Source organism: Amblyomma mixtum, chromosome 8, assembly GCF_055824585.1.
Source record: "Amblyomma mixtum isolate Tamu chromosome 8, ASM5582458v1, whole genome shotgun sequence".
NCBI classification, from domain to species: Eukaryota; Metazoa; Arthropoda; class Arachnida; order Ixodida; family Ixodidae; genus Amblyomma; species Amblyomma mixtum.
In genome coordinates, this window is record NC_143019.1 from 126,600,555 (window position 1) to 126,625,908 (window position 25,354).

Here is a 25,354-nt window from a genome sequence, read left to right on the forward strand (position 1 = left end):
TAATGCGAAATTTGAGCGCAGCTCAATTTTGTGATATACTGAGGCAGAAAACTTGGACAACGTTCAAGATACCCTTAAGAGTACAAGGCGAAGCATTGCTGCGTCAGTGCTCAGGGCCTCAACAATGCAATTCAATCTTATCAAGGAAACGGATGCAGATGGTTAGATGTGCACGCATCTAAGCATGAGATGCAAAGGTGAAATATACGCTGGCAGCGCTTTTAAAAAGCCTACCTCACACAATGAAATCGGGGACGCTGCGTGAGGAGCCGCAAGAGATCGTGCAGGTTAACCGTTCCGGCGGAAAAAGAACAGGGAAATTTATGAGGGGCGCGAAACCGCCGTGGAATATAGCACTGAGACAAAGTTAAAAAACACAGAAAGTGACATTTGCATGCGAAAAGCTAAGTAAAGGAAGAGAGAGCAGAGGTGCGCTGTGACTCACCTGGGAATTGACGCGCCGGCTGAGATACACACCTATAATTTGTTTTGGCATGAAGAAAGAAAACAAACCCACATAAAGGCAAGCACATAAAAATATGAAAAAAACATGCCTTCCGTGTGTTTATTACACCATACCAGAGGCCACAAAGGCCTCGCTTCGTATGTTCCTCCAGAGATTCATCACTGACGACTTCAGTTCCGTTCGTCTTATTGCAGCCTCCATGCGCTGGAGCTGTTCTGGGGAGAAATATTCTTTCCAGCCGCCAACCTTGGCTTCTCTGACGAAGCAATATTTGTTGCTGTCACCCATATAGCCATCCTTGCATGTTACTTGATTATTTCCCGCGAGGCCGCTGAATTCGGGACCTGAGCTTTTATCAAGGGCCTCAATCATTGTACCTCTCATGTGATCGGCCGTGCATCGGGCAAGTAGGTTTCGGAATAACTCTTCGTCCAGTTCGAGTTGACGGGCGTAGACTTCTCCCAAGAAGTGGGCGACTTTCATTACCGTGCCTCTTGTATCTTCCAACAGGTTTTCGTAAGTCATGAACAACACGTTAGGTTCGCTCTTAGTGGCATGCCCGGAAATGACGTTGTCAAAGTAGTTTCCGTAACCAGCTACGTCATCGCTAAAGAACGCATCTAGAAACTCATCAAACGAACCATCCTGAAAGCGGTAAATGCTCAGGTTGGTTACCATGTGAAACAACGATACGGCTACGTCCCACGGATTTCTTGCCACGTAGATGTACTTTGCCTCGGCGCTTATTGTCTCTTTTCGCGGTGGTAGATGCGTTTGCAAGAGCCGTAGGGGCAGGCTTGGCTCCCAGCCATCCAACTCAACCACTCCAAGATAGCGCATGTTCTCTTTGAACTCCTGATAAGAATTCACAGGCTCTCCTCTTTTAAGAATGAGCTGCAATATGTAGAGAACCCAGTGTGTTCCGGATTTGGGGTAGGAGTGCACGACGAGGTCGTCTTTCCTTGGACGAAATCTTAAGGCCTCCCTCAGGAGCTCAGCGTTGCAGTGCGGGTCCCTGGGGATGCCATCTACAAGTTTAGCGAACGGCTTCATCTTTGGCTTGAGTTGTGTTCACATGGCCCCCCTGCAAAGAGCGCGATCGTTGAGATAAAAATGTCGAGAAAATTTAAGGTGATGGCGGCACAACAGTTACATGTAATGATATCGGTTTCTCGCTTAGGTTGCAATGAACGAGTAGAGACGTGCCGTTTCTGTTCGCATGAGTAGATACGATATCTGCATCACCAGGCAATCGAACAAGACCATGAAATCATCTTCCAGTGGGTACCAGGCCATAGCGGCATTGTTGGTAACGCCTTAGCTGACGATGCTGCTCGATCTGCTCACGAGACAACCAACACTGTCCGCATACCACTGACAAGAGCTGACGCAGCAAGGCACCTTCAACTGCTCGCCCGAAACCTGACTGTAACATCGTGGTCTGCCCCTGGAGGTTGGACACCCCGCTCGCATCACTTCAACCTCTTGCTCCAACATCATATACCATTCGGCCTCCCCCGCAGTGATACTACGCTGTTGTGCCGCCTGTGGCTGGGAGTGGCGTTCACAAACGCCTATTCCCATCTCATCTCAATGGCTGACTCTCCTGCGTGTGGCCAGTGTGGTTGTGACGAGACGATCAGCCACCTCCTCTGTGACTGCCCTCGTTTTGAGCGAGAGCGCGGTTGCCTAGTTGCTTCTCTGCTCCGCTTGGACTCGCGTCCTTTAACAGAGTCTAACGTTCTGGGGCCTTGGACGCAACCTTCCAGACAACGGAAAGCGGTGAAAGCGCTCCTGAATTTCCTAAGGGACTCAGGGTTGCATTGCCGCCTATAATCTAAGTTTTCTGTGCGCGCCCTCTGTCCCTGTGACATAGTGGTCGATGGACACTTGACAGACTCATTTCTTTGCCGCTCTTTTTCCTTTTTTCCCCTTTGTTCCCCTCCCCAAGTGTAGGGTAGCCAACTGGGCATCGCCTGGTTAACCTCCCTGCCTTTCCGTCCTTTTCTCTCTCTCTCAGTATGTACAACACTGTAAACTTCTAAACTTCACTCTAGTTCAGTGCTAAACTTCAGTTCATCACGAACTGGTATCTCTTATTAAAATTATCCTATAACAATATTTCAAGTGAAATTTTTTCTAGATGGGCCTCGCATTGGGATTATAGCAAAGAAATAGTTTTGTTTACACAAACATTTTGAACACTCTTGAAGATTGCTTCCACTTGCAGCGACCCTTTACGCTTATTAGAATAAAACCTAGATGTAAAAAGCTTTTCAGGAATGAAAGCTGTGGTACATGTCGCACGCAATGATAAAAAATAGTTAAAGAATGCTGAGTGCCAAGAGAGCAAGAAAGGTAAGGTTTTTGTGTGCATACAAAATACAGGTCACAGCTCCAAGTATTCCAGTGTAAACTTTACTAGGGCTTGTGAATAGTACGATTAATTTTTATCGCGCCTGTTCAGAAAATATTTCTAGAGATCTCTGGGTTTGTTTGAAAGTTTCTTCATACAAATGCAAGCTTTTTACTCGAATGGTAATTCGTCCGTTACACACGGGGAGCAGGTTGGCGGAAAAGTCATTTTCTAGAAGGCCCTTACTTGTACAGTCTTTGCCAAAAGTAACCAGGCTGCACGGTTAGCTTCTCAGACATACATTAAAGCTACTATGCCAGACCTCAAGCTCTAAATCTCTGTCCTCACTTTCAAAGAACTTTTTAATCTTCAGTGAGGTTTGAGGGCTTTACAATACGAATGAGAAGCAAACCATGCGGCCTGGTTACTTTTGGCAAAGACTGTGCAAAATGCACGTTGCTTGGAACAAAAACCTCTTGGCAGCGTCGGAGACGCTGCCTCCATGCCGCCGGAGCAGACGTGTTCACATCGGCTTTGTCACTGCTAACCAATAACGCAGTGCTAATTACCTCGAAACAAAGTTTTCCTTGCACCAATGTGTCCGTGAAGGCGAGCGGCATCGACCGATACCAGCTGACCCTAGAGGTGCGTTTTTCTTTGCCAAATTTTGTGACTTTTTCTACCGCCGCCGTGTGAAGGAGTGCTAGGCCTAAGCTTGTCCCGCGGACGCTATGCCCAGCACCGTCGCACCGGTCGCCGCCTGCCGTACTCCTCGGCGGCCGGCGAGATGGAGGCGTCCGTTACGACGAGGGAGGCGTCCGCTACGTCTACAATGATCGTGGACAACCAAATGTGCATTCAAGTTCAAGGAAAAGAGATATCACCAGAGGAATACCACAACGACGCCGGATGGACGCTCGCGGGCGAACGCATGTCAAGGCTGCGCCAGCGGACCCCCGACGGCGGCAAGCCTGACGGACCCGGCGGGAGTCAAACAAGCCCGAAATCGAAATACCACAAGAACGTCAGAGCCTCGGCCATCAAGGCAGCACGCATGCCAGCCATGCCACTGGAAGAGAGCAAGATAGTCGTCAGACCCAGAGGGGGACTGGACATCGTCAAGATCGGCGCCACTACCGTCGCTGCGGCCATACTCGCCGCGGCCAAGATCACGAGCGAGGAAAGCGCCGCGGACACCATCTGCCCCAACACGCAACAGAACATCATGGTCGTCAGTACACCGAACGAAGACAACGCGCTTAGGTACGCTAAAATACAGGAAATCTATATTCAAGACAACTCCTACGAAGTCAGCGCATACCGCACGGCTCCTCACGACACCGTAAAGGGCGTCATCAGAGGCATCCCCATTGACGCGAGCACCGACGAGAGAGATAGGAACATCGTCAACGAGAGAAACCCGCTAGCAGTGGGCGCAAAAAGGATCGGCAGCACGACCACCGCGATCGTGGTGTTCCAGGGACCCAAGGTACCGAACTTCGTCCGATACGGAGTCACACTGATACCGTGCCGCCTCTACAGGAAACAGATCGACGTTTGCAAGCAGTGCGGCAGAGTGGGACACCGAAAGGACGTGTGCCCGACCCCCAAAATCAAGACGTGCCTGGCCTGCGGGATCGCCAACCCCAAAGAAGACCATCGCTGTACCGCTAAATGTAAGCTGTGCGGGGACGAACACCCGACCGGAGATCGAACATGCAAGGCGAAATATAAGATCCCCTACGTAGTGCGCAAGCGACAATGGGAGCGCCGACAGGCCGAACGCCAGCTGCTGTCGGAGAGCGATTTCCCGCCACTCGACAAGCCGCCAGCTGCGGGAAAGTCAAGGACTCCATCAGAAAACCGCGCGCCAAATTCCAGAGACAGCAGCTGCAAGAGAAGCCTTAGTAGGAAAAGGTCACCATCACGTGAGCGAGTCAGCTGGGCTGACGCAGCTAAAGGGAACAATACGAGGTCTGTTAGAAAAGTATCCGACCTTTGGCCGAAGAAAAAAAACTGGCATAACTGGAGCGTTAGAAACCTAATAACCTTCAAAGCAGTCTCCTTGGGGCTCCATATTCATCTCCCAGCGGTGCTGCCATTGTTGGAAGTATTCTGAAAAGACCCTTTTCGGAATGAAATTCAGCTCTGCTGTCGTTGCAGCCATAATGTCCTTTCTTTTCTGAAATCGCGCTCCTTTCAGTGACCTCTTGATTTTAGGAAACAGCCAGAAGTCGTAGGGGGACATATCAGGAGAGTAAGGAGCCTGTTGAACTACAGGAGTCTGGTTTTTCGCCAGAAAAGTCTGAATCAAATGCGAGGAATGTGCAGGAGCAATGCCGCGATGGGATGCGCCAATTTCTTGTTGACCTCAATTCCGGTCTCTTGAGCCGCACAGCACCACGTAGGCGATGGAGGACATCCCGTAGTACTGTTTAGTCATTCTTTGACCCTGTGGGGTGCGTACTCGTGGTGTACCACACAGAGGGAGTCAAAAAAGCAGTCAGCATCACTTTGACATTGCTGCGCACTTGTCGGGCCTTCTTTGGTCTTGGTGACGTGGAATGCGTCCTCTGTGACGACTGGGATTTGGTTTCCGAGTCGTACCCGTACACCCAAGACTCGTCACTAGTGATTATGGCGTCGGTGAAGTCAGGGTAACTGTTTGTGGAATCCAGCATCTCCTGTGAGACTTCAACACGAAGCTGCTTTTTCTCCACCGTCAGCAGCTTCAACACGAATTTCGCCGCAACTCTCTCCATGGCCAAATCTTCGGTGATAATGGAATGTGCAGAAAAATTGCTGATGTCCACCTCTTCCGCATTTTCTCGGATAGTCACACAACAGTCCCGCATCCCCACAGCGTTCACTTCGGCAATTACCTGGTCATTTCGGCATGTTGGTGGCCGACCGGAGCGTGGCTCTCTCTCCACGGATGTGCGGCCGTCTTTAAACCAGTTGCACCACTGCTTAATATGTGTGCTGCTCATAGCATCATCACCGAAAGCCGTCTGAACATTTCGAATAATTTCCACTTGGCTATGGCCAAGTTTCTGGAAAAATTTGAGGTAGTAGCGCTGCTCCTCTCGCTCCGCCATTTTCCTTGCAACAAAAAACCGACGAGAGCACTGCGCACTCCCTCACTCAAACGCTGCTTCCCAGCGTCTGACGCTATCGGCAGGCGGGAAAAAATTCGTGCATGCGCACGAGGGTTCAAGGTCGGCTGCTGTAAGCGCGCTTGTTTCATATCCATCAGGTGTTCGCAAAAAGAAATAAAGCCGGATACTTTTCTAACAGACCTCGTATAAGGAACGCGCATAAAATCACCGAAGCCACGAAGAAAGACGATATAAACAAGATGCGAGAAGCCAACGAGACATTAAGACAAGAGAACGCGGCGCTGCGCACGACCATCAACAGCCTCACGAGAGAGATCGCCGAGATCCGTAAGTTGCTGCTATGCAACAACGAGCCTCCACAGAGACTCACGCCAAGCACAAGCACGACCGACGAGACAACCATGAACACCCAGGAGACAGCCGTAGAGGAACCTGCAGCTAAGAAGCGAGCCGTCAAGGCCACGCGCAAGCAAACAGAGAACAATCGAATCGACAACCCCGAGGGCCAATTCGAAGCGAGGTTCACCAAACTCGAACAATTATTCACGGCGAACATCGCAGCGGTGACAGCAATGAAACAAACAATGGAGACCTACCAAGGCCGAGAACACGAACAGATTAGCCTACATCGAAAGGACCCTACAGCCGATAGTGAGCCACCCGACGTTTACGCCCCTCTTCGCGCCACATCCACCCAACCAGGGAACCGCGTACACACCAACGCAACCATGGCTGCCAACGCAACAGCAGCAGCAGCCGTAAGAGCGTGGCAGTGGAACTGTCGCGGCCTCGCAAGGAAGAAGGCAGTCATCCAACAGCACATCGCACATGCCGCTCGCAAACCAGACGTGATCCTATTACAAGAAACACTCACCGACGCACCGTTCCTGCCCGGCTACAGAGTGCACAAGGGCCAGTCCGACGGGAGAGGCCTGTGCACCCTGGTCAGGAAGGGACTCACGTTCATTGAGCATGAGCTGCAAAGCAATATCAAGATCGAGCACACACTCACCGAAATCATCCCGGGCAAGAAGAGAAAAGGAAGCATTTTTCTGCTCAACATATACAGCAACCCATCGCAGAGAAAACAGAGGTTCAAAACAATACTACACAGAGCCAGCACCGCGGCAGGCCGCAACACGCTAATCGTCTGCGGCGACTTCAACGCGATGAACCCAACCTGGGGCTACAACAAGTACACAGCAAAGGGCCGCGGCCTGTACCAAGACGCCATGGAACTCAACTTCACCGTCATCACGGACCCGGCGCATTTAACGAGAATCGGTAACTATGTGCCCCGGGACATCACTCCGGACCTCACGTTCGTCAAGAACAACGTCCGGGGCGCGATCACCTGACGAAACACGGGAACCGACCTCGGCAGCGACCACACCATCGTGGAAATCAGCATACCGGAACACAACGACGCCAGCATCAAAACACACAGATGGGTAGACTGGGATGCCTTCCGAGACGCCAGAAGCCAGAAGACAGACGTTGACGGCGAGATCGAAGACATAGAAACGTGGACGGCCGAAATCACCAAGAGCGTACGCGACGCGACCAAAGAAATTAAAACGGACGCTGCGATTGATAAAGTAGACAGCCGGCTAGCGCATCTCATCGAAGCCAAGCAGTCAATACTCAGTCGCTGGAAGAACCAACGGCTCAACCGCAGACTCAGAAAGAAGGTGGCGGAGGTGAACCGAGCGATCGAGGAGCACTGCCGCGCTCTATGCACGCAACAGTGGATCGAGATCTGCAACGTGGGAGACGGGCAGATGCATAGCGGGAAGACGTGGAACCTGCTGCGGCACCTGCTCGTCGAAACCAAGACCAAGTCGCACCAAAGGGACAGACTCGCCAAGCTCATACATCGGGCGGTCTCGGTACACGGCGCCGATGAAGTCACCAGGCGCATCAATGACAAATACCTGCCCACTACACCCACCGAACAACACGCGCCGTACGGCGGCCTACCCAACGCGAAGCTCGATCGTGACATCGACGTCGAGGAGGTCCGCGCTGCCCTGCACGCCCTAAACAGCCGTCGGCAGCTGGCCCGGACCTCGTCATGAACAAGAACCTCGACGACGGCTCGATTGAGAACCTCGCAAAATACTTCAACAAGTGCTGGAGAGCGGCCGCGCTACTAAAGCAGTAGAAGACAGCCAAGACTATCCTGATACTCAAAACGGGGAAGCCACCGGACACGGACAACCTTCGGCCCATCTCGCTTACGTCCTGCGTGGGCAAGGTGCTGGAGCACGCTCTGCTCAACAGGTGGCAAGACTACCTGGAACGAGAAGGGCTGTATCCGGCCACGGTGGTCGGCTTCAGACAGCACCTCAGCACGCAGGACGCGATGCCGCAGCTCAAATACCAAATCATAGACAATGGCGGCAGCGCCCGCGACAACAAGGCAATCCTGGGTCTTGACCTAAAGAGCGCCTTTGATAATGTGAAACACTCGGCGATTCTGTCCCAAGTCTCTAAGCTCAACATGGGCGAAAGATCCTACAACTACATGAAGGACTTCCTCACGGACAGAACCGCCGAGTTACGAGCAGGCGACCTACAAATGCAAGAGAAGAAGCTCGGGAGCACCGGCACACCGCAGGGATCGGTCATTTTGCCGATGCTGTTCAACCTGGTAATGATCGGAGTGGCCAAGAAGCTCGCGGGCATCGAAGACGTCAGGCACACCATCTACGCGGACGATATCACACTGTAGGTGACCGGCGGCAGCGACGCCCACATCGAGGGCGCTCTGCAAGCCGCCGTCGACGTGGTAGAAGACCACCTGGAAGGCACCGGCTTGAGATGTTCGCCGAGCAAATCAGAGCTCCTCATACTCCCACCTACCAACAATGGCAGATGCAAGACCAGACAACGCGAATGCGAAAAAATCAGAATCATAACCAAATCCGGCAACGTGATCCCCGAGGTCAGCAAAATCAGGATCCTAGGCATGGTCATCGAAAAGCATGGAAGAAACGGCGAAACCATCGCCCGTCTCACGGCAAAAGCGGCCAACGCTATGCGACTCCTCAAAAGAGTCACTTCCCGGAAGGCTGGCATGAGAGAGGAGAGCCTAATCAGGCTCGTCCAATCCTTCATCATCAGCTACGTCGCATACGTTGCAGCCTACCACAGATGGCTGCAACACGAACGCAACAAAATTAATGTAATAATCAGGAGAGCGTACAAGGCGGCGCTGGGCCCGTTCGAGTCCACGAGCACGACCCGCCTCTCACAACACGGGATGCACAACACGCTCGAAGAAATAGCCGAAGCGCAACGGACGTCTCAACTGGAGCGGCTGTCCACGACCAAAGCTGGGAGGAAGATACTGGACGACCTGGGAATAGGACACTCGAACGAGGCGGAGACGAAGCTCCCCGTCCCCGAAGAGGTCCGACGCCACACCAGAATCGACCCCATACCCAAGAACATGAACCCCGAGTATAACAAGGAAAGAAGAGCAGCGAGGGCCAATGCTCTCATCGACCTGCACGCCAACGACGAGCACGCGCGGTACGTGGGCGTGGCCGAATACCAACGGAACGCCTTCGCAGCGGTCGTCATAGAGGCGTCGACCGGCGCGACGAGGACGGCAGCGAGCGTGAGAAGCGGGTTGTGGGTTGTGTTGGGTTTATTGGCGCATAAGCAGCTAAGGCTATCATGCGCCAAGAACAAGGTATAGAAAAAATATGCTTGAGCAGAGTTTGAAAACAAAGTGGATAAAAACGGTGGTGTAAAGGGCCTAAAAGTTATTTTTACTAACTAGCTGAAGAAAGACAAGAATTTTAAAAAAATGTCTGATAGCAGAAACTTTTAAAGGTTGGGTTACCTCCGCAGACATCCTTGGCTCGGCAAGGATTTCGAGGCTCCCAACAGCTCAGATAAAGACCTCAGCCTCCTTCTCGTGATTGAGAAAGTGGCTGAGGTGTATAATTGTATGTAGCGAAGCACAGGGTGAGTAGATTAGAGTTGATGAAGAATACTGGCTTCCCTTAAAAAGCTAAAAACACGCGGTATACTGACAAGTGCATCTTTGCCTAAAATCAATGCTGGATGAAAAGGAATGTGTTCTTTGTAAAAGGTAGTAAAATGTTTTTTTCTTAGTGATTCAAGTACTGTACATGAGAATAATATGTGGGTTACTGTTAGTTCATCTCCGCACTTTTCACAAACAGGTTTGTCTTCTTTTGTAAGTAGGAAGTTGTGTGTGAGATGTGTGTGTCCAATACGGAGACGGCATAAAATTACTTCGATGAATCGTTTTTGGTGTGAGCATGATTTCCATTCGCCTAGGATGGGTTTTACTAAATGTAGCTTATTATTTCTTTCAATATTCCATTGCGACTGCCATTTATTTCTTAACTTGCACTGTACCAACTTCATACAATCATTGTAGGGGATGTTCACTTTCTTTATTTCTTTGTTCCGAGCTTTTCCAGCACATTCATCTGCTTTCTCATTGCCAGCAATTCCAATGTGGCTGGGAACCCAGCAAAATTTTATGTCTTGTCCCTGTATTATCGCGCTTGTTATGTTATGTATGATATCCCCGATTAGTGGTGTCACTGCATTGCTATGGTGAAGTGAGGTTAGTATGCTCAGAGAATCAGTGTAAATGATACTGTTCTGAATGTTCTCATTTATTATTTTTTCTACAGCCACCAAGACTGCGTAACCGTCGGCGGTGAAAATGGATGTACACTCAGGTAGCCGTACTATTTTTTCCCAATTATTCTGAACTACAGCACTTCCCACGTAGTGCGCCGATTTTGATCCATCGGTATAAAATGCTTCGTATTCTCTGTATTTTTCCTTGAGTGCTAAATATTCTTGTAATATCTGTTCATGTGGTGTATGTTTTTTCCGAAATTGTGTTAATGTGAAGTCGCACACAGATGGTAGGCAGTACCAAGGCGGGAGTGGATCAGGTCTGCGGGCAATATTAGGTAATATGTTCAGTATGTCTAGTTCTTGGCATTTCTCTTCAAAGCGGAGAAGAAGTGGTCTGATTGCTAGAGGTTTGTTGGTAAATAGTGTTCGGGATGGGCACTTTGTAACGAGTGGGTAACAGATGTGTTTAGGCTGGGAACGGATCTTTAAAATGTAAGAGCATGTAAGCATTGTTCGTCTGTCTGCAAGTGGTGGTTCATTGGTTTCCACGTAAAGGCTTTTTATGGGTGATGTCCTGTAAGCACCAGTTGAAAGACGCAAACCCATATTGTGCACAGGATCCAGTCGCTTCAAGTACGATGGCCGTGCTGATCCATACACTATGCAGCCATAATCTAAAACGGAACGTACTACAGAGCGATAAATCTGTAGAAGGCATACCCGATCAGAACCCCAGTGTTTGCGTGAAAGGACTTTAAGTATGTTCAGTGATAGCGACGCTTTCTTCTTTAGTGCGTTTATGTGAGGCAGGAAAGTAAGCTTTTTATCGAAGGTGATGCCTAGAAATTTGTGTTCTTTTTTTAAAGGCAGTGTGGTTTGGTTTAGGTGTAATGTGGGATCTGTGTGCAAGCCTCGTTTCAGTGAAAAAAGTAAGGCTACTGTTTTCTGTGGTGAGAACTGGAAACCATTCTTGTCTGCCCATGTTGCCAGTTTGTTGATTGTAAGTTGTACTTGTCTTTCACATGTAGATATATTGGAAGATGTGCACGCTATCTGAAGATCGTCGACATAGACTGAATATGTTATGGACCTTGGTATAATTTTGTAAAGAGAATTCATTTTTACAATAAAAAGAGTTGTGCTTAAAATACACCCTTGAGGCACTCCATTTTCCTGAATAAAATCCCTCGAAAGGGTTGAGCCTAGACGAACATTAAATGAACGGTTAGTCAAAAAGTCTTTAATTGAGTCCAGAATTCTGCCACGGATGCCAAGCTCAGCTAAGTCCTGGAGGATCCCGAACCTCCAGGTAGTATCATATGCTTTTTCTAAATCAAAAAAGACGCTAAGACAGTGTTGCTTGTGTATAAAAGCTTCTCTGACAGTATTTTCAAGGCGGACTAGGTGGTCTGTAGTGCAGCATCCCTTTTTAAATCAACACTGATGGATATCAAGAAGTTCACCAGATTGAAGAACAAAGGTTAGTCTTATATTTAGGACACTTTCGAAGGATTTGGCAAGGCAACTAGTCAGGGCTATGGGTCTATAACTGCTAGGAGAAGTTGGGGGTTTACTAGGCTTAAGAAGAGGTACAATAATAGCTTTCTTCCAGGCTTCCGGTATTTTCCCAGACATGAATATTGTGTTAAAGAATCTTAAAAGTGCGTCCACGGCTGGCTCGGAAAGATGCGCAAGCATTTCATAGTGTATTTCGTCGGGTCCTGGAGCAGTTTTTTTGCCGGCAGATAGTACTTTATTGATTTCTTGGAGGGTAATTAGACAATTGTATTTTTCATTTGTGCCTCCAATTGTTGGGAGCCTCTGTTTTTCAGCTGTGTTTTTGTATTTTAAAAAACACTGTGTATAGTGAGATGAACTTGAAACTGCAGCGAAATGTTCCCCTAGTATGTTTGCCTGTGCCTCTATGTTTGTTTGTGTGCCGGGTGTTGTTAAAAGCGGAATTGTGAATGGTGAAAAGCTACCGTTTAATTTTCGAACCTGCTCCCACATTTTTTTAGATGGGATCTGACTGTTGATAGATGAAACATAATTCTGCCATGAAGCTTTCTCGGCACTGCGACGGACGTACCGAGCTTTTGCTTTTGCTTTTTTAAAAATTAAGAGATTTTCATGTGTCGGATACCTACGGAATTTACCCCAAGCTCTGTTTTGTTGTTTTTTAGTTTCTTTACATTCTTTTGTCCACCATACTTTATGGTTTTGTCGCGTCACTCCTGACGACTGAGGAATAGCTGTGAGTGCGGCAGTTATGATACAATTAGTAAACTTTTCGTTTATCTGGTCGATAGTAAGATTTTCTAAAACTATATTTTCTAAAGTTGCCTTTGCTCTAAAAAGTGACCAGTCGGCGAGGTGAAGCTTCCAGCGCCGTGGCCTTGTGGGGATTATTTCCGGTGGGGATGTTAAAGTGATTAGTATAGGGAGGTGATCGCTGCCATATGGGTTGTCAATGACATCCCATTTAAAATCATTAAAAACAGAAGGTGAGCTAAAAGACAAACCTAAAAAGGTCATTTTCCCCGAGGCAGGGGAGCAGTAGGTGGCTTTTCCTGTATTTAAAAGACATACATTGTTTGTGAGGATAAAATCTTCGATTATTTGACCCCTAGAGTCACAGTGCTCGCTTCCCCAAAAGGGGGAGTGAGCGTTAAAGTCCCCAACTACTAGATACGGTTCTGGAAGTTCATTGATAAGTTCTTGTAAATCGTGGACTGTTAATGTAGAATGTGGAGGAATATATACAGAACAGAGAGAAATTGTTTTATGGCTGACGACACTGACCGCAACGGCTTCAAGTTTTGTTCTGAGTTTTATTTCTCGAGCAGGAATGCCGCTTTGTACGATAATCGCGACGCCTCCAGAGAGTCTATTTGCCTGCTCACGATCTCGTCTAAAAGTTTTATAATGCTTCAGGATGTTCATATGTTGCGGACCTAGATTGGTTTCCTGGAGACATAAGGCTACGGGTGACATTGACCCTAAAATGTTTTTTATGTCATCGTAATTTCTCAATATTCCTCTACAGTTCCACTGAACTAGAAAAGCCATGTTTATGTTTTGGGGTAGGAGCAACGAGAGGTTTACTTATGTTCTGGGGCCGTTATGGTAGCCCTGCCTTTTTTTCGCTCAAGAGAGCTGTTCCGCCGCTGTAGAGCAGGCGGGCTGGGAGTTTGGTCCATCACCTCGGAAGAGGTGCTGGACGACCGCGAAGAAGCCGCGGGTGTGTGGGTGTCAGGCCTCCCCCGACGGGGGGAAGTCCTGCGGGATGCTGACTTGTGGGCCGGCACTCCCTGGCTTGTAGTTGGCAGAGCAGCTTTCGCTGTCTCAGCCTGGGGCGTGGATGGCACTGCCACAGGCGCGGTGGAAGTGGCCGCGGCAGGTGCCGGAGCGCTGTGTGGTGCTACGCCCCCGCGCACCACATCAGCGAAGTTTGGTTTTGCTGTGAAGGAGAATGAATTGGTAAGCGCAAAACGCCTCCTCGCTTCTTTGAATGAAATGTTTTCTTTTGTCTTAATGGTGATTCTTTCTTTCTCCTTTTTCCAGGACGGACACGCCCTGGAGTATGCAGCGTGATCTCCTTCACAATTCGCGCAGCGTAGGGCTGCGTCGCATTCCTCAGAAGGGTGGTCCTTCGAAGCGCATTTCGCGCAGGTTTTGCGGCCGCGGCAACTCTGTGAGCCGTGGCCAAACTTCTGACAGTTAAAACAGCGGCGGGGATTGGATATGTAGTGTCTGACGGTGATTTTCAGGTATCCAACATCGATCGTTTCGGGCAAACTGCTGGTGTTAAACGTGAGGACCATGTGTTTGGTGTCTATTTCTTTGTTGTCTTTGCGGATTTTGATTCTGTGCACGTCAATTACATTTTGATCAGAAAGTCCTTCAAGCATTTCGGTTTCTGTTAGATGGATGAAGTCAGCTTCTGAGATAACGCCTTTAACTGTGTTAAGAGATCGGTGGGGAGTCACGGAGACAGAGATGTCCCCTATGGAAGCAATGTTTGAGAGTTTCGAGCATTGGATGCTCTCACGGAGTTCGAGGAGTAGGTCGCCGCTGGACATTTTGGATACCTTGTAGCCAGGCCCTAAGGTATCTGTTAAACATTTGGTTACAAGAAATGGGGATATTATTCGAGCTTGCTTTTGGTCACTGTTGCTATGTATCACATGAAACTTTGAGAATGTAGGTTTCTTTTTCGAAAAAAAGTCTGATGCTTCGTTCCGCACTCTTTTGAGAGAGCGATCTAGTTTTGAAAGGGGGGGAGCCATAAAAAAATTTGGTTTTTCGGCCATGGTGGCAGCCACCCACCATGTAGTCCAACAAGGGGACGCGACAGGAACTTGAAGGCAAGTCCTGCCCACGCCAGCTGTACACCTTAACTATAACCTAATATGACTCAACTCAGGGTAGTTGGTCACACACGGTTAACCCTCGCCGCCAGGAAAAAGAGGGAAAAAACGAAGAAAAGAGGAGGAGACAGAAGAGTCGTAAGAAAGGAAATAGGAAAGTGAAAGATAGAGGGGAGGATAGGAAAAGGCGACTGCCGATTTCCCCCGGTCGGGTCAGGCCGGAGGTGCCGTCTACAGGAAGCTGGGGCCAAAGTGGTGTGTTGCCTCCGCCGAGGGGCCTTAAGGGTCCAAACGCTCGGCATCGGCTCAACCACCAGGATCCCCTTTTCCCCGGACACGGCGATGCCACGCACGGCTAAGCGCGGATGCTCGGGTCCGTGGTGACGCATTGTTCACCATCATCCCCCTGCGGGGATGTCCCTGCGGATGCTCGGGTTAACCCGGTGGTGTCGCCACTCACCAACGTCTGCATGCTGCAGACGCCTCCCTGCGGGGAAGCGTGAGAAGCGCCGGAGCGGAACAAGCGGAGGAGGTGGCCATCGCCCTGGCCATCGCCGACGCAGACTGCTACACGGTGCTAAGTGACTCGAGACAGGCGGTGCGAAACTTCGCCAAAGGCCAAGTCTGCAGGGAGGCCGAGCGCGTACTACAAGCGTCTAAACTGCAAGACAGAAGAGTAAGAATCAAGTGGTTTCCGGCGCACGCGGGCGACGCGTCTGAACGCAGTGCGAACCACAATGAGACGGCACACGCAGCGGCGCGAGCGCTAACCAACCGCGCCCCGGCAACACACCGTCCGACGTGGTTCGGAGCCAAGGACCGCATGACCGACTACAGGGAAAACACGAAGGCATACCGCCTGGCTCGCAGGACTCTCCCACCCCCGCACCCGAGGCTGAGTAGAGCGGAGGCGGTACTACTGAGACAGCTCCAGACCGGATCGCTACCGAGCCCGGGACTGATGCATCGCATGTACCCCGAGACCTACCTGACCGATACGTGTAGAGTCTGCCGGAGGGAGGCGGCAGATCACACGCACATCTTGTGGGACTGCATCAGAAATCCAAAGGAAGCAAGATCAGGAACAATCCCGCCGCGGCTGGAGGCAGCCGCGAAGAGCAACGAGCATGACCAACAGCTATGGGCCGTCCAGCAGGTCCTCGGGGCGCTCGAAAGGCAGGGACGCAACGAGCCGGCAACGGCGAGCGGAGACCCGCGCCGAGTAACGGCAGCCTCGTAGACGACGTAGGCCTTCGTCGGGGCGCGCGAGCGCCCAACTGCAGGCACAAATAAAGTTTGCTCCAATCCAATCCTATTGGGAGCGTCCAGCTCGCATAACAGTTAAAGTCATAACATTTTGAAAGGCAGTCTGGTGACGGTAACTAACCTCGACAGCTGTTACTCGCGTGCAATATTGCCACGCGTCTGTTCGATCGCGCTCAAGGCCGCAGGAAAGGGGTGTTATTATTTTCGTTCGTGACGCGAGGAGCGACCGGACTAATCTCGATTGATCGCAGCCATGAAGAGTGCATGTACGTTTTTCCAGATTACTGTAGATGATCTTGACCTGTTATCTCGAAGTTTCCTTGCCGGCTTTAAATTGAGCGATGCGGCGAGCGGCGGGCATTCGTAGTTCGACGACCGCCGAGCACGCCCGTTGCTGCCCGAGCTCGTCCAGACCCAGCGAAGATTTTTCGGCGCTGGCTTCCTGAGAAGTTTCAACGATAAGTGCAGGCGGGCCCCGGATCCACTGCGACCCGGAAGTACCGCAACCAGCCTCCCTTCCTAGGCGCCGTGCCTTTGCCGGTGCTCGGGCAAACTGCGTGAAGGTCGTGCAAGCAGCAGCCCAGCCGGCCACCCGTGACGTCATGGGAGGCCCGGGCCTTGCTGCTCCTCCGGTGTTCCGTGCGCCGCCCCCAAAGGCGCATTGTTTTTCGTTTACAGTTACTTCCGACGCGACAGCTGACGACATCGTCGACGGCATCGAGTTGGTTGTCGGCCCGAAAGGGCTAGAGAGCCTCCAGCACCATGGAGGCATGAAGTTCTGCGTCGCCATGGCCTCGGCTGCGGCGGCGGAGAAGATGCTCGTGGAAGGCGCCTTCAACGTGAACGGCACTTCCGTCCCAGTAGCCTGCGTGGGTCCTGCCGTGGTCCACGTGACGGCTTTTCGTGTGCCGCTGTTCGTGGGAGACGCGGCGCTGGCAGCGGCACTGAGCTCCTACGGCAAGGTGCTTGACATCACCCATCCCGTCCTCAAGGGCCGTCGTCACGTCGGCAACGGGACGCGCGTGGTCCGGATCGAGATGAAGCAGGTGGTGCCGAACTTCTTCACCGTCCAGGGCCACCGCGTCATGTTTGACTACCGAGGCGTCCGGAAGGTGTGTTCTCGCTGCGGGCAGGACGGCCACATCGGCGCGGCGTGTCGAACGCCGCGGTGCGCTCGCTGCGAGGTGTTCGGCCACGACACGGCCGGATGCGGAGCGGCTTGCAGGCGCTGCGGTGGAAGCCACGCCACAGCGGACTGCCTGCGACCACGGTCCTATGCGGCGGCCGCCGCCTCGAGAAAGGAACCGAGCAAGGACAACGTGGTCGCAGAAACGCGGAGCACACCAACTGTCCGGACGCCTGTTGCCGACGCGGACCCTACGACCAGCAGCCCGAGGGAGCCCGAGCCCACCCCCGCGACGGAGGTGCCAGTGAAGGAGCAGCTCGAGGGGACGCCTTCAAACGAGGTGGAGCCGTTCGGTGCTGTTTTCGCGGAACCCTTGCCGCCGCTACCCCGCACAGCTTCCTTCAACACCGAGAGCAGCAGCGGCGATGAGTCGAGCGTGGCGTCGGGCGACCTGGTGGACGTACCGGACAAAGTCACGCCGCTTCGCCTGACAGGCGACTTGACGTGCGGCCAGGTGTCAGGACCGACGACTCCTGGAGGTGCGGACGACGCGCGCTTCCCGTCACCAGCCAGCCACACCCTCCCATCGGCGACCCTGGCGTCGGCATCGGCTTCAGCTGCGAGCGTCGCCAAGACCACGCAGCAACCGGTGAGCGAGGCCACAAGCGCCGACGGCCCCGAAAACATGGACTTTTCCCGACCAGACTTCAAACGTGCGCGCCAAGCGCCGCCCATGGCAGCGCTCTTTAGGTTGTATGCTATGCCGTCGGTGCTCTTGGCAGTCATGGCGGTTGTGCATCTCCTCTCCCTGAATGTTCGGGGATTTCAATCCGTAGACAGACAGAGAGAGGTGATACACTTTGCCAGGGCCTGGGGCGTCGACATCCTGTTTTTACAGGAATGCAACTTCCGTACTTCACTTGATGTGCTGAATTTCACCACCCGGTTTTCTGTTTTTGCTTATTTTTCGTTGACTGATTTTCATATGTGCGGTGTGGGTGTCGTTTTTGTAAACCCCTGCCTGCGCGCGGGTGCTCATTGCACTTTCGGGCTGGACGGCCGCACTCTTGCGGTCGACTTCACACTAAACCAGCGGCGGGTACGTGCGTTGGTTGTATATGCGCCAGCACGGCAGACTAGTAGTTCTGATTTTTTTGAGCGCCTCGACTCATTCCTCCTTGATCCCTACCCCCCTTTCATCGTCGGTGACTTCAATTGTGTACTTAACATCGACCGTGACGTCCGCGGACAGGGTCACGGTCTCCGTTATTGCGGTGCCCCCGCGCTCCGCGATCGAATGACTCAGTTCCGCTTGTCTGACGCGTGGGTGCAGCTTCACGGGGATGCCTTTGGAGCGACGTGGGAGAGAGCACCGTCAGCGAGTCGGATAGACAAATTCTATTTTCCACCAGAGCTCGCTTCTTTTGTCGTTAGCTGCGAAGTTCTCGCGTTCCCTGCAGGCACGCCGGTGATTTCCGATCACCACCCCTTGTCAGTCAGGCTCGACTTTGGTGAGGACACCCCCGCATGGACACGAGCCTACTGGCGGACCCGGAAAGCGTGGCGTCGTTGCGTACGGCGTTGGCAGCATCGTGCAAGAGCTTCGTTGCGACTGATTCATGGGACACACTCAAGGCTCGTTGGCAGGCAACTCTGGTGGCGGCCGGTCAAGACCGCAGACGCTGGGTAACTCATGCACTGAATGACACCCTCAAGCGCATCCGTATAGTGCAAAGGGGAGCACCCTTAACCTTTGCCATGAGCGATTACCTGAGTCTACTTAAAGCACGTTACCACGTGTTGCTCTGCCAGTCATCACGGGCAGCTAGTCGTGCACACCAGCTCGGGCGGCCTATATCAGACCCGGCTGTGCTACGACACGTACGCGCAGGCACGGCAGAGGAATTAGCTCCCGCTACTGTGCCTTTCGTGACACTCCCAGACGGCACCCAAAGCAAAACCGCGTCCGATACCTGCACGATCTTTGCAAGTCACTTCTCGAACCTGTTCTCTACGGACAGTTGGCTAAATCTTCAAGATGGTTATGACGGGCTTCTACAAAGCTTTTTTGGAAACTTGCCACGAGTAGCTGAAGAGCTGCATGAAAACCTTTGCTCACCAGCCACAAGCCAAGAGCTGCACGCCATCCTGCAGAGTATGAATGCAGCCTCTGCCCCCGGTCCAGACGGCATTCCAACAAGTTTTTATTCAACGTTTTTTTTACCAGATCCAAGGAGCACTGCTGAAAATGGTCAACGGCTTTCTCGCGGATGGGTTACGTCCAAACTCTTTCCGCGAATGCCGCATCATACTCATTCCGAAAGCGGGCGGTGACCCCTCCGACCCGCAAGCATGGCGGCCCATAAGCCTCTTAAACACAGACTACAAAATAGTCGCATCTTTACTAAACAGAAGAATGCGGACGATCCTGACTCACCTAATCCACCGTGCTCAAACCAGCAGCGTGCCTGACCGCTCTGTGTTTTCTGCATTGGCACTCACTAGAGACCTGTCAACATTTGCCAGCAGGACGGGCTTCACCGGGTGTTTTGTTTCACTCGATCAGGCGAGAGCATTCGATCGGGTGGAACACTCGTATTTGTTCGGAGTCCTCGAAGCCTTCGGATTCCTGCCGCAAATTGTCAGCAGGCTGCGCCTACTTTACGCAGACCTGAACGCTCATCTCTCCGTAAACGGCCACCAGAGCGCTCCCTTCTCAGTCACCCGGGGCATAAGGCAAGGATGCCCTCTCTCCCAAACATTCTTCGTGTTATGCCTGGATCCACTCATCCGGCGCATTAACGACAGTCCATCCATACGCGGCTTCCCTCTGCCTGGCCAGGGCCAAATCAAAGTTTCGGCCTACGCCGACGACGTGTCGCTTTTCCTCAAGGACGAGGATAGCTACGCCGCTTTTTCGCGGCTGTTTCTCGAGTACAGCGAGATATCAGGGGCCCTATTGAACAGGGGAAAAAGCAAGGCACTAAGGTTTGGCACCTTCACACCGAACCTTGCGGGCGAGGTGGAGTGGGTGCAGGGAGTGAAAGTCCTGGGAGTAGTATTCCTCGCCAGCGGAGAAGTAGCCCGCGAAACCTGGACTAACCTCCACACGAAAGCTGAGAAACGACTCTCGGTGGCGTCAACGTTCCGCCTTTCAATGGCAGAGCGCTGCTATTTAGTTAAGTCCACAATCCTAGCCGCATGTTTTTTTGTCGCCCGCGTCGCAAACCCACCGCGCACGTTTGCTCGCAGGCTAACCTCGGCCGTGGCTCTTTCGTTTGGGCGGGCAAAACCGAACTTGTGTCACGAATGTTCATGCGCCTTCCATCGTACATGGGTGGGTTTGGTATACCTTGTATCCGGACTATGTGCAATGTGCTCGCCTTGCGAGGAGTACGAGATCTTGTACGCAACCCAGACTATCCCGGGAGAACACTCCTCACATACTTTCTGGGTACAGCGCGTAACGTGTTTTTTTGCACAACACGTGGTTGGCCCTACAGCCGAGCGGCCGCCAGTATTTTTCGTTAACGTGCGTCGCACACTGGCGTCGTTGTCTGCCAGCGTGCCCGATCTGGATGTTGATGAAACCCCGCCCTCCAGGATGTGTGAAGCACTAACGGTAGCTGAGCTGACACGCGAACAACTCCAGAAAACGAGACGGGCACGCTGGCGCCAACTGACCTCAGCTGCGCTTCCTGCAGATGTCAGGGACTTCGGCTGGCGGCGAGGCTGGCGGGTCCTGCCCACAAGAGACCGCCTTGCGGCGTGGGGCGTGGCGCCCTCCGCCCGATGCCCGCAGTGCGGTCTCTTAGAAACATTGCGGCACGCAATGTTCGACTGTGTAGTGGCGCGCACCTTTTGGGTACTAGTGTCACGAATGTTCGTAACCCGCCTCGAAGCGCGCACTAGTTCACGCGAACTGTTTACAAATATGCTCTTGTGTGTCGGCATGTTCGTTTTGTGGCGGCAGCGTGGAGCGGCTTCCTTAAATGGGCGTCCGCAAAGAGCAATGTTTCCAATGTTGCAGTGCCTCCGCACGCGCGTCTTTGAGCAAGCATGCGTGGACGCACTGACAATGAGCGAGGCTGAGTTCTTGCGCAAATGGTCGACATACTTTATCGTCCTGCGCGGCGGTCGAGTGTCGGCTTTCATACTGCCATACTGACGTGCTCAGTGCTGCGTCACTGCGCATGTGCTTGAAAGATCAGACTTCAGTTCAACTGTTTTATTTCGTATTTTTGTTCCTTTCGAAAAAAATAAACTTCTCTGTCTACGCCGCCGCATGTTCGTTTTGTGGCGTCAGCGTGGAGCGGCTTCCTTAAATGGGCGTCCGCAAAGAACAATGTTTCCAATGTTGCAGCGCCTCCGCACGCGCCTCTTTGAACAAGCATGCGTGGACGCTCTGTCAATGAGCGAGGCTGAGTTCTTGCGCAAATGGTCGACATACTTTATCGTCCTGCGCGGCGGTCGAGTGTCGGCTTTCTTACTGCCATACTGACATGCTCAGTGCTGCGTCACTGCGCATGTGCTTGAAAGATCAGACTTCAGTTCAACTGTTTTGCTTCGTATTTTTGTTCCTTTAGAAAAAAAATAAACTTCTCTTTCCACGCCGCTGCCGTGCTGTTAAGTTCTCTCGCGTGCGCAAATCATCCCATATAAAGAGCTTCGTTTGCAAATCTTGTTGCTGTCTTCCTGACCGCTGGACTGCATAAAATGCTCGAATGCATTTGTGTCTGCATAAAATGATATGGTAGTAAACACAACACTATGCCTATTTCTAACGTTTATCAATACTGAAACGTAATCACACTGTTGAATATAGAGAATTTTTAAAATATATTCTATTGTCGTGGGAAGCTGCAATATAGCCGTGAAGAACAGGATGATTATGTTTGAAACCCGCCACCTGAGACACGAGATGTTGATAGAAACAACGTTTTTATTGTGAAGAGAACACAATCACGTGTTTCAATGAGGAATGGAAGTGCATATTTGCGCCATTACGCCTAAGGCGACAAGCCGGTCATTGAAAAGCACAGCATGGCCCGAACAGATCTGATGTTTCTTAATGTTCTGCTTAGTGCTTAAAGTTGGTTTTTACTACCGTCGGAGGTTTCGTAATCGATTTTGTATTAAACAATACCTCGCTAATAAAATATGAAAAGTGAATTTGCTTTTGTAAATGTATGCGGGATAATTTACCTTCTTTTAAGCGAGAATACGCGGTTCATGTTTACGATACGGCCAGAGTGCGCTTCTTGTTAGGCATGAGAAAAAGTATTTTTTATTTGAGAGGAAGAAAAAAAATGACCGGTCTCGAAGATTTGGTGATTTTGCTTTGCAATAAGTGCTTACTAAAATAATTTTGGTCACAGATCTGGAATGCTTTTGACAACAAAGCGTCCCACTATCATGTGATGCTCCTGCGCAATAATAGCTAAATCATGATAAGGTTCTGCCCAATTTCCACCGTATTTACGCATGGGCGCCACTTGTAGTTTAAAAGTAAGGAACATATTTTGCTGCAAGTAACGAAGTAGAAGCGTTAACCTAGAGTATTGCTAGTCATTAGCGGCCGCGTTCATTTTGATAACGCGTTGAGAAGGCTGTACAGAATGAAACGCTACGGCGCTGTCTCTTCAACACGCTGAATAAAGTCTCATTTAAAGAGTCTCATCATACGTTACATTATGTTACGCTTTGGCGGAGCGTGTTCAAAAACGACGTGCTGCGCCCAGGTGAACACGTGCAACTCTGGGATTTCTTAGGATTATAAACTACTTATGTTGGCATATATGAGGAGGTGAAGGCAAGAGCGCTTAACATTCGTAGGATTTTGAGGTGGATAAAGAAGTACGAGTGCGATATCGACAACTTTTTTTTTTCAGTGAAAATAGAATGATGTTACTGTGTTTCCTCTTTAATTTTGTTGCGCAGAGGCTTGTTAGTAAAGGAAATACGGATTCTTTTTTTCACGCAGATGTAGCGGTGAAAATTATGACACTTACCAGACGAGACGCGGTAAGAAGAGGACAGGCCTGAGCGAAGTTTGCCGGCCAGAGAAAAGGTTGTACCTTGTGCAGCACGAGCGATAGCACGTTGGAATGAACCATCTGCTCTGCCTGCAGCGGTTTTGCTATGATATACGCATGTGTTTTTCCTTCACGTGGATATCCCGTGCTGCAATCTTTTTATCGACAACAGCTGTGCGCCAAGTGCGCAGCTTTATACGCCTACACGATATGGAAGTTATGTTCCATTTTTCGCGTGAGATATTCTATTTAAGGCTCATAAGAGCGAGTTGTAGCTTAATAGCGTACTAGGACCCACTTACTCCGGTCAACACCATGGCACCGCCAGCATCCCCTTCTAATTTGGATGGAAGTAAAGTGAGCGTTGCTGGAAGTAATAAATGCACAAAAGGAGGTACACCTTGATGGTTGACGATGAACTGGTAAAAAGTTTCGAATGAAGTGCGCGTAATCGGCAATGGGAGAACTGAAGTCCCTGTGCACTGTCTGATAGGTGACTTCAGTGCTAAAGTGGGCCTGAGGAAACTGTGGCAGAAGGTGCCAGGCATAATAGGGAGAAGATTTGGTGCAATTTGCAGAAAGAAGTATTAAGTGTGACAAGAATCATGAACACATTCTTTCGTAAACGGGGGAGGAGGAATCGCACGCGGGGGAGCTCTATTACGGAGGCTATAAATGAAAATGTGGGCTGAAATCGCCACTGTGTTGAATCGGCAGGTCCGAGGCAGGATGAGCTATAGCGACTTTAAGATACTGAAGTGTACAAATAGGAGATGTGAAAAACTAGGAGGATTCCACTTTTAAGGTGGTTCTGTGTCAACTTGTATACGTTTAGGGGTTGCTCCTAAAAAACTCGTCAGTATGCATCCGGTCTACTTCGTTCACACAGTAGAATCAGCAGATGATATTGAATCGGTTGAGAGCAGATGCACAATGTACACAATGTTTTATCAAGACGTCATATCTCACAATCCGGTGCATGATCGTAGTCCGGTGGACCGGGTGCTGCCTGCCCCGGTGGGCCGATTGTATGGCATCATAAGATCACGACATCTCAGTCAGGTGGGCCAGTCACCCCCTTTCACCGTCGTAATGTTATGATGACGTCACAAAGGCACGTGACCCCTGTCGACCAATCATCCCTTCAATCTGCACCTGCTATGTTGGTCAGGCTGCTCGCAATCCGTTGGGCTGGTTGTCATCTGCCACGGGGAGGGGAGAAGGTTGTGATGACGTCACAAGATCATGGGACCTCTGAACCCAGTGGGCCCGTCGCCACGTGCCACGGTAGGCAGGTGATGATGAAGTAAAAAGATCGCGTGACCTTTCTCGACCAATCAGCGGTTTTCGTGTCGTACACGTCGCCATTTCTGAGGAATGTGGAGGCTAATTTTTTCGCATTAAAAGGGAGAGGGCAAAATAATATAGTATGGAGGTACATACAGTAGGTTACTATTAGATCGAAAGATAGAGGCTGTCAGGATCTTTTTTCACAACAGATATTCCGCATTAGTTTGAGGAATAAGACAGCGTCCAGCTGAATTTCGGAGAAAGCACAGTTAAAAAAACAATCTTTCACAACAAAAAAATAAATGCGGTTCTGCGTTTTCTATGTTTTCCTTGGATATGTTTGATAAAGAATGCGATGTCTGTCGCCAACAGTAACGCTAAAGAGCCGCGGGAGCAAACTGGCTAAAAGGAAAGACAGGCTAAAAGACAAAGAGTACCATCTTTTGCATGAACTAGTGTACCGTAGTGGGAGAACAGCGAAATGTACTTAGATATATTAGGGCCTATCTGCAGAATAATTTTAAACTAAAAGGGTAGATTGGTAAATACATATGAGAAGGTGAAGAGAAAAGGCAAACAAACCGTAGAGAGTGTTCCTAAGAACGTAAGACGGCGAGTAGGAAAGAGAAATGTAACCGTCAGTGTGCTCCTTAGCGTTGGTCATCGGCCCCATCGTCTTCAGATATTTACA

At 50.8% G+C, this 25,354-nt stretch overlaps 1 protein-coding gene across 2 annotated transcripts; it reads right to left on the reverse strand.

Moving 5' to 3' along the window:
* Positions 1 to 420: 420 nt before the first annotated feature.
* Positions 421 to 23,463, reverse strand: LOC149334254 (sulfotransferase 1A1-like). Of its 2 annotated transcripts, XM_089555097.1 has the most exons (3): positions 23,350 to 23,437; positions 15,935 to 16,223; positions 421 to 1,550 (listed from the first exon to the last, which is right to left on the reverse strand). In XM_089555097.1, the coding sequence occupies exon 3, from the start codon at positions 1,517 to 1,519 to the stop codon at positions 569 to 571; it is 951 nt and encodes a 316-aa protein (XP_089411223.1). In that variant the 5' UTR covers positions 1,520 to 1,550; positions 15,935 to 16,223; positions 23,350 to 23,437; the 3' UTR covers positions 421 to 568. The 2 variants fall into 2 exon arrangements, with proteins under 2 accessions (XP_089411223.1, XP_089411222.1); XM_089555096.1 differs by lacking the exon at positions 15,935 to 16,223 and having other exon boundaries at positions 23,350 to 23,463.
* Positions 23,464 to 25,354: the final 1,891 nt, after the last annotated feature.

Excerpts from the sequence above, each read along its gene's own strand:
- LOC149334254 (XM_089555096.1), bottom strand. The coding sequence starts at position 1,519 with ATGAAGCCGTTCGCTAAACTTGTAGATGGCATCCCCAGGGACCCGCAC.